We start from the raw sequence: 9,748 nt of genomic DNA on the forward strand, positions 1-9,748 counted from the left end.
TTTTTTTTTTTTTTTAAGATTATTTATTTATTTGAGAGAGCAAGAGAGAGCATGAGCAGGGGGAGGGGCAGAGGGAGAAGCAGACTCCCCGCTCAGCAGGGAGACTGATGCGGGGCTCGATCCCAGGACCCTGGAATCATGACCTGAGCCAAAGTCAGATGCTTAACCGACTGAGCCACCCAGGCGCCCTAAGTTATTGTTTTTTTATGGCATTCGTTAATGTAAGGATTGCTATATACTTTTAAAAAGCTTTCATATTAATTCCTGTAACATCAGTGTTAGAATGTACTTGGGAAATCTCTGGACTACCCTTCATTCTGTAGACAGGGACTGATGCTCTGGAGAGACCTGTAAGAGACCCCTGAAATCACTGACAAGGTAGGGTCTGGAACCCTGCGATCTCACTTCTCCAGGTGCAGTACCTCTGTCACTCCACTGGGTGGAATCTGCAGTTGGGTCGTACCTTTGCTGCAGCTTGTGTCCATGCAGTAGGGTATCTTGTTTTGTGACTTCCTAGCTGACTTCCTGGAAGTCAGTCAGTTAAAAAAGAAAGAGACGTGTGAATGTCCACTATGGACAAAACACTGTATATTGAAGAATGGAAAAGAGTTGAGACATGGCATATTCTCTGTCGTGTGTGACAGCCCTTTGTGTGCAGAGGCCCCTAGGACCTCAGAAGGTAGCTCACCAAATTCAGATGACCATATAAGGTGACTTGGAGACTCTCCTTTGTTTTGTTTTATTTTCTCTGCTTACAGTGAAGGAGTTGGGAATGTCTCGTCCTGCAGCCATGGCCCAGATCACTAGCTTAGGCTCCTGCTTTTACTAGGGCTGCAAGCTACAAACCATTTTGGGGTCTTTGCATTTTGAGAATTTTAGGTCAATGCCATAGGAATACCTATTTTTGTATTTTCAAATCAAAGTTCTGTCAGGTGATTATTAGAGATTTGTTGACTCTAGTCTTCATCAGCTTCTTATAAATACACACATTAAAATTGCCTTTTTGGGGTATCTGGGTCGCTCAGTAGGTTAAGCATCTGCTTTTGGCTCAGGTTGTGATTGAGCCCTGCATCAGGCTCCCTGCTCAGCGGGGAGCTTGCCTCTCCCTCCGCTTCTTCCCCCCACCCCCCACTCGTGTGCTCTGTCTCTTTTTCTCTTGCTCTCAAATAAAGTCTTTAAAAAAATTTGTAAAAAATGCCTTTTTATTGTGGTTCCCATCTAAGTAGTTTCAAACTTTGAATAATAATTATAATAAACAGCAGCAAATTTTTTCCCAGCATTTACCATGTGCCAAGGACTCTCATTTTTCTTATATAACTATATATGCACATATGTGTGTGTATATTAACTATATAGGTCTGTGGTTATGTGTATATATTTTTCATATGTAAAGTAATTCTCATTTCCTACTTCATAGCATGGGTGCTGTTATCTTGCTTTGCAGGTGGGGGAGCTGAGGCAGCGTGAGTTAAGTAGCTTGGTTAGGGTTACGCAGAGACTGAGAGGGAGAGCCAGCAGTTACGACCCAAATAGTCTGGCGGCAGAGCCTGAGCTCTTACCCACTCTACCACCTGTTTTGAAGGTGCACTTCCCTGTGTTTGTGTTTTTATTTATTTTTTTTATTATTTATTTATTTTTTTTTTTTTTTATTTATTTGACAGAGATAGAGGCAGCCAGCGAGAGAGGGAACACAAGCAGGGGGAGTGGGAGAGGAAGAAGCAGGCTCCCAGCGGAGGAGCCTGATGTGGGGCTCGATCCATAACGCCGGGATCACGCCCTGAGCCGAAGGCAGACGCTTAACCGCTGTGCCACCCAGGCGCCCCTGTGTTTGTGTTTTTAAATATGTAAAGGTACAGTTCATTAGGAGTCCTGTGAATTAAGAAATCTTACAAGAAGCAAAGGAAGTTTATAGCCCAGTTTGTCTTGAGTGTGAACCCTTTTGCGCCATGTACATAATCCCTTTGGAAAATCTGCTTTAACCGTTCTGCGTTTCAGCTTTTACATAGCTTTATCTTTTATCTCTTAAATCTCTAAATGTACCTTGGATTGCTGTTTCTTCTGCTTAAATCCAGGTTTTAAGCCCTTAGCTTAAGACTTTGCTGCAGGATTTTTGTGCTTTCAGTCACCTCTCTGGGCTTGGAAAATATGGCAGCTAGTCTTCTGGAACTTAAAGCTAACAGAGAAGTGTCTCTGCATCGTTGTGCTGTAGGATATTTTCAGTATTCGTTCATTTTCAGCTTGACTGTCCGTTGTTTGTGTCTGGATGACATCTTAGTCTAATCCTGAATGCCCGTCACAGTAGCCACTAGCCACATGTGGTGCGTTAAATTTAAATTAATTAAAAAGTTGTTCCTTAGTCACGCTCGCCACATGTTAAGGTCCGGTAGCCGCCCGTGTCTAGTGGCTCCCATACTAGACAGCGCGGACACGGAGCATTTCCGTCATCGCAGGAAGGGGTGTTGAATCACGCTCGTTCAATCCAGTCAGTGACGTTTGAGTCTTGTTTTAAGTTTTGTTTATTGGTTGTTACTCATTAAACGGATTATTGGCGGAGCTGGGTCTGGAAGTCAGATGTCTATGTTCTTTCCACACTGCCAACCCCAAATATTTTGATTTTATATTCAGAAAATATTGGATAATTCAGGGCTACAGAAAAATATGAAATTCAGTAGGATTTAGGGCCTGGAGTTAATAGTCTTTTAATTTTAACACTCTTGTTGAATATATAAAATGCGTTTCATTTTAGTTCATCTAGAGAATCTTCAGGACGTGTATATGTTTTACGGTGCCAGAAAAACCTGTTTTAGTCAATGATGCGTTTCTTCCTTGGTTTTCTCATGTATAAAAAATTGACCATTTAGCTAGAGGTTGTGAGATAGAAGAACGATAGTGTGTCACTGCCTTCTCATAGTTCCTGGTCCCATGGCGAGGACAGATGGAGCCATGGAGCTCTTTACAGACAAGTCGTCATGAGGTCTGCCGTTGAGATTCAGGGTCTCAATAAAGTGTAAGGATTGGGTGAAGGCTGTTGCAATGGTCACCTGGAAAAGTATTTTTGTAGGTATTGGCACTTGAGCTAAGCATTGGAGGGCCAGGTAGGATTCAGAGAAAGGCATTGCAGGTAGTGGAAAGGAAGGGTACGGAGGGAAGAGGATTCAGGTTTGGATTCTGAATGGAGTGCAGGTGGGATGACTGCTGAGGGCTTAGGCGACAAAGGGAAGCAGGAGGGGGACAGCTTGTAGAGGTCTTTTACACTGTGTCGAAGACTGTGGACATTACATCGAGTGGAAAGAGAACACATCAAGGGTTTTTAAGTGGAGGAGAATCGTGACCATATCTAAATTTTAGGGTTTGAAGTAGATAATTCCTGTGACAGCCTTTGGCGGGGGCACAGAGGTGCAGGGAACCTTGAGGTCATCGCAGTGGGGCCATCCCTAAGGACAGTGGGATGGGAATACGGGCGAGGTAGGCAGTGACGTTTGTGGTGTATGTCAGAGCTGCTCAGAAAATTGGGATGGGAGAGAAGCAGTGAGATTCTCAGGCTCCAGGCCTGAGTAGCCAGGAGAATGGACTTGTCCTAGTATGAGGGGGGAGGAGAAAAAGGAGGAGGAGTGTGGGAAGAGGTGCATCATGTCCACAAGCAGAAGTGCGGTGTGGCTTAGAGTAAAGACACTGATTTCGACGTGATAGGAGATAGGTGGATCGTGACCTGAGCCCAAGGCAGACGCTTAACTGACTGAGCCACCCAGGCGTCCCCCTGTTTTGTTTTTTAACTTAAAGTCTGCCTGCCGCAGCCCGAGTCCTGTGGCTTCCACAGAGTTTCATCCGGTCCAGCTTCACCTCATACTGTTTTTCCTCTCCTTGATGTGATAGGTCGCATACAGAGCTTAGTGGGCTGTAGTCTATCTCTTGTATTCCTCGCTGTTACATGCAGGTATGTCTTTTTCTGGGATAAATGCCTTCTGATATTTTGTATTCCTATATTACGTACTGTTGGACATACAGTTCTCATTCAATAAATACTAATTATTCAGTGACATATTAGAATCAGTTATATCCATTTTTTTTCTTTAAGATTTTTAAATAAGGAAAAGATGAAATTTGTCTTAGTTCTTTTGGGGAGCTGTAATACAGACCCGTAGACTAGGTAGCTTATAAACAACAGAAGTTTAATTCTCATCCTTCTGGAGGCTGGGAGTCTGAGGCAGGGTGCCAGCATGATTGGGTTCCGTGAAGACCCTCTCCCAGGTTACAGACCGTCAACTTCTTGTGTCCTCACGTGGAAAGAGGGAGAGAGAGCCTTTGGGGTCACTTTGATAAGGGTTCCACCGTCATGACCTAATCCCCTCCCGAAGGCCCCACCTCCTAATATGGGGGGTTAAGATTTCATCATAGGAATTTTAGTGGGGCACAGATTCAGTCCATAACAAAATTAAATAAACCAAGGGTATTTGTTGTATCTCCTGAGTGGTTATGGTTAGCTCTCTGTAAGGGGTCCTGAGAATCACATGAGAAAATGCGTATGTAAGTAGTTGGAAGACTCGAAAGCACTAACATGCTGTTTGTGTGGCCGGCTGTCATTTCAGGTATAGAACCCTGTGTGTGAGCTGAATTGGCCTTGTTGATGCACTGTGTCTGGTTCATTGTAGGGCAGTCAGTACCTATGAGAGAATAAATGAGGGTGTTTGGGAGGAATGAGAGCACATTTAGTGGAATGTATGTGTGTCACCTTTGCATCTTTCAGGTTTGTGTTGCATTTGCGAATGAAGTTTGAATTAAGTATCTATCAGTTACAAGTACCTGGTCCCTGTTCCTTATAAGTGATGCCCATAACAGGAGGTAGTCTGAACATTTACTGAAAGTTCTTGTCTGTGAATGATTCTGTTAATGGGCAGGTCATCAAGATTTACTTTTTATGAGTATTGGATATAATTCGTTGCTGTAAACATTTCAGTAAACAGAGTGCATGATCACTTCCATAATTCTTGACTGTAAATGTTCCCAGGGGAGCAGAACTGAGATACCTATTACAGCTGCTGTTTAACACTGCTTTGGCAGTTCTCACAAATATGATAGAATAAAAAGAGAAAAGAGGAACTCTAAATAGGGGAAGGACAGCTCTCATTCTCATTTTCGAATGTTAGGTCGGCCATGAACACCTGGGAGTGGCAGGCTTGGTCGCAGTCTTGTTCACCTTTACATCACTTAACTCTAGAGACTGGCATGATAAAGTTGACATTCAGTAAATATTTATTGAAGGAATGAATAATGGAGAGTCTGTGCTTTCTTGGATTTTCTAGCTCACAGTTGAAAAGCCAGCAGAGTTAACAAGAGTTTAGCAAGACTGCAGTAGACTATGTCTGGCTTTTGCCTTGGGATGACCTCTACAGCCCTGGTCCCTTAGTAACACAATACACTATGATTGCTGCAGATATCTGTGTGTGGGGTTCAATCTGTATTCATTTAGGTTGTGAAAGCCCTTTTGTTCTTTTTTTAATTTGTTGTATTCCCTTTTCTCTTCGCAGTTCTAATTGTGGAGTGGTAAACATATACAATCAAGATTCTTGTCTCCAGGAAACAAACCCAAAGCCGATAAAAGCTATAATGAACTTGGTTACAGGTGTTACTTCTCTGACCTTCAATCCTACTACAGAAATCTTGGCAATTGCTTCAGAAGAAATGAAAGAAGCAGTCAGATTGGTAATATATCTTTACCTTTTTTAAAAAAAAAGAAATCAGTGATAATCCTTAGGCTCCACACTGGGCGTGGAGCCTAATTAAAAAAAAAAAATCCGAAATGTACAGAAGGATATATAGCAGTTTCCTTCCAAAAAAAAAAAAAAATCTTAGAACTTTAAGTTGAAAACATGGAAGGATAGTAGGGAAGAAGAGTGTTGGATTATTTTGAAAAGCTAGCTTCTTTTGATGCAGAAGTTACTAGTCTTGTGGCTTTTGGGTGTGGTTGTAAAAGTGCTGATGCACCGTAGCCACCGAATTTGTCTTAAGGAACACGTTTATGGCAGACACTTTGTTTTTCTATAGTTTTCTTTCCTTATCTCTGCCTTTTAAGCCCTGCTGTCATAATGGAGTAGGGGAGGCAATTCTTAGATTTTGAAAACAAATTGAGCTTGGAAATATATTGTGTAAGCAGATTACACTTTAAATGGCTAGCGAGGACTTGTGAGTACGCCTCTGTGCCAGGAGTCCCCAGTCCCTCCCCCAGGTTTGGTGATTTCCTAGGACTCGCAGGATTCAGTGTATGGTCTCATTCATGACTGAGAATTACTACGGGGAAAGTATACACAGCAGAATCAGCCAGGGGAGGGGTGCATGGGGCCAAGTCTGGAGGAGACCAGACACCGGCTTCCCAGAGTCCTCTCCAAATGGAGTCACACAGGGCGTGTTTAATTCCTCCACAAGTTGTGACCACATGTGTTAAGTGTGTTCTGTCAGGGAGTCCCTCATTAGGGACTCTGTGCTCAGGGTCTTCGTTGGCGGCTGATCATGGAGCTGCCCTCTGCCTAGCATGCACCAAAATTCTAGGCTCCCAGAAGTAAAGGCAGGTGTTCAGCGGAAACCACATTGTACAGATGCTTTAGGGCTGATGAGCCGTCCGATCCTTGAGGGAAAGTGTCGCATCAGTGTAGAGAACTGTTTTCCAGTTCAGTTCCCAAACATGATCTAAGGCCACCCTTGGAAGTGTGCCTTTCTGAGGATAGCAGCCTCAGGTCTGTGTTAACTCCTTTCTGCCCAACCTCAGAGCCCAGCTGACCTGTCACTGCCTCTCTCTGAAGTTTCCTACGCTGTAGGCAGAACCGGTTTCTTCATTATTTAACAGTTCTTTGCTCCAGGCACCAGGTACACCCATGGCCCAGAACTGAGTGGAGGTACTGCGTTGTGGTGGTGGTAGGTGTATGCTGCCAGATTGTAAACACTCTACAGAGACTCTTACCTTTATCTTGTTCACCTTTATCTTGTTCACTCATCAAAGGGTCTTGCATATTTTATTAGCTTCGTGTAATGGTGCATAGTTTACAAAGATTTACAAAGAGTTCTTCAAAAAAGTCGTGAGCCAAATAACAGTCCTGAGAGGATTAATTCACCCGAAGTCAACAGCTAGTCAAAGGCAGAACTGTGTTTCTGGATTCTCCATTCTTCCCAGGACTTTAGTGGTTTTCCAGCTGAATTCCTCGGTTCCCTAGAAGGTGTACAAAGCTTCAGATGGCAAGTAGGGCACGGAGGGGGCTAAGCCCTTCCTGTATCACAGCGAGCAGCTTCAGCTGCTCTCAGTGGTTTATATGGGCATTCTCCATAAGCTTGTCTTGGAGGGAAGAAAGAGTTCTGTTGGAAAAGAGCGAAAAAAACAGCATTGTGTTTTACTGCCTTTGTGTTGAATGAATCGTTTGATGAATGAGAAGGTTCTAATTCAAGTCCGTTTTAAAATCCCCGTTCTTCTAATGGGAATGGTGGACTAGCACACATTAACCTTTTATCATTTTAATGGTAGTAAATTGTTTTAGAAAACCGTGGGCTCCGGCTCCTGTTGACATAATATATTCTGCAAGATGCCTAGTAGTTAGTTCTGCCTAGTTTGCTTCAGTGATCATGGCAGCATTTATGGTTTTTTACTGTGGCAAAATCACACAAGGAATTCATTAGTAACAGCCGAATCCCATTTTTTAAATGGTAGTCAACCATACTATCTAAGGGAAAGAAGCCAGACATAGCAGCCTCAGAATGCCTCAGTGAAACAGCGTTAGTATCATTAAATGCAGTCTCTCACAATGATCCAAACAGTTCTGTTATCCCAGCACAAAGCGGTGACTATAAATCTAAGCCATTGCACCAGGAAGAGACACAGAAGTTAAATTGTTATTGCATCTACAATCTTTGATGTGGTAGAAAGTTGTGGAACTTCTTACCCATTAAATTAAGGATGAGTGAGCTTTTTACTTGTTGAATTTTGATACCTGGGCCCTTCAGTGTAATGACAGATACCGTGTGGGAGGGAAAGGGAACTTCCTGAGGTAAAGAAGTTAAGTTTTTACGATCTTTTAAAGATTTATTTATTTTAGAGAGCGGGCGTGAATGCAGGGGGTGGGCGGAAGGGCAGAGAGAGAGGGAGAGAGAGCATCTCAAGCAGACTCCCTGCTGAGCATGGAGCCTGATGCGGGGCTCGATCCCACGACCCCGAGATCATGACCTGAGCCGAGATCAAGAGTCGGGCGTTTAACCGACTGAGCCGCTACCCAGGCGCTCGCGGGCTTTTTCTTGATCGACAGTTCAATAATAGCTTTGAATACGAGGGCCGTAAAGAGAGGATCAGGCACAGCCGATGTCTCAGCAGGCGGGCGGAGTTGGTGTGAGGGAGGAAGTGCGCGCAGTTCAGCGGGAGAGTCCGCTGGGGACCTTCACAAATAGATTCAGCTGGGTCTCCTAGGCGAGCATTGCGAACGTGCCGGTGCTCTTGCTAGTCACGTCTAGAGGAGGTAAAACATACAAATAAGTCGTTGATGAGTCGGTGTTTGTCCTCCATCAAAAAGAGCACACTGCCTGTTGTGTGAAGCCACGGCCCCTGTGTACGCTTGTGTAGGTTATTCGTTGCCTGAGGACACACCATTTATATCGTACACTTTATGAAGTGTATTTACCACATATTTCTGACACTCTTTTCTCTTTATTTAGCCACAAAAATAACACAACGACCTTCTGGTAAAAATGGGCTTTAAAAAATTGATATGTGTCTTGTGCCCCCATTTTGGCCCCACTGTGGGCTCCCTATTTGTAATAAGCAGTTGACCTAAGTATGAAGTTACGTGAATCCAAATTAGGAGACTGTTTTTTTACAATTTAGGTTAGAAAATAAACAGGATGGTTTAATGTAATTATCTTTAAGAAGTTATTCAAGTGGAAAGGTCAGTTCTGGTAGGTTTTATTTTGGAAGAGTCAGAAAAGCAGCTTCCCAGACTTCAAGGTCATGCCAGCAGAGTTAATGAGCAAATATCTGGGGCATAGTTTAAAAGTACCAGGTGACATACAGAGTGGAAACAAAGGTCAGGCATAGGACAGTTCTGTTGTTGGCACTCGTAGGAATGGTTATTTCCTGATGGTCTGCTCCCATGATGCCTTGGATCACCTGTGCAAAGTTGGCGCATGCTCGGAGGTTGCAAACTTACGATAGATAGCCTAAGCAAAACACAATTAAGAAGCCAACCACTTAGCAAAAATTCATATAATTTCCACATTCCCAAACTAAGTATAAATACATTTTGCATTATTCATATTGTGGCTTCTCCCAGAATAACTCGTCTGCTTTATTAAGTACTTCTTTTTTTTTTTTTTTTAAATATATTTTTCAAGGAACCTGTGTAGAGAGTGGTGTTTCAGAAGTTTAAAAGTGAAGATCAAGTCCGGGTACTGCCAGCTTCTTGGCTGGAGTGGGTCTGGAGCAGTTTTCATTAGTACTGACGCCTCTGTGTTGATGGCGTGCTGCGCGGGAAGCGCCGGCTTTCTGGGGAAGTTGAGAATAATTGAGATGCCTTTGAGATGCACTGTGAACTTTACTTTCTTAACAAAATGGTTGATGGGTGTATGTCAGAAGGAATAGGGCCTAATAAATGACTAACCGAAACCTGTTTAATAGACAGATGTGTATTTCACTGGGTTTTACCCAGGGCTCGTCTGTGAAAATCACCTGGATTGGATGGTTTAAAGCCTCATCTAACAGTGTGGAGGGGGACAGACCACC

General features: G+C 43.4%; 1 protein-coding gene across 1 annotated transcript in view; it reads left to right on the forward strand.

The window, feature by feature from the left end:
* Positions 1–9,748, forward strand: part of UTP18 (UTP18 small subunit processome component) — a 36,791-nt gene that overhangs the window by 23,511 nt on the left and 3,532 nt on the right. The window contains exon 11 of the mRNA XM_040640850.1: positions 5,526–5,700. Within this exon, the coding sequence (XP_040496784.1) occupies positions 5,526–5,700 (175 nt within the window). The remainder of the gene's footprint in view (positions 1–5,525; positions 5,701–9,748) is intronic.

This window comes from Ursus maritimus, unplaced genomic scaffold (genome assembly GCF_017311325.1).
Source record: "Ursus maritimus isolate PB19 unplaced genomic scaffold, ASM1731132v1 scaffold_24, whole genome shotgun sequence".
NCBI classification, from domain to species: Eukaryota; Metazoa; Chordata; class Mammalia; order Carnivora; family Ursidae; genus Ursus; species Ursus maritimus.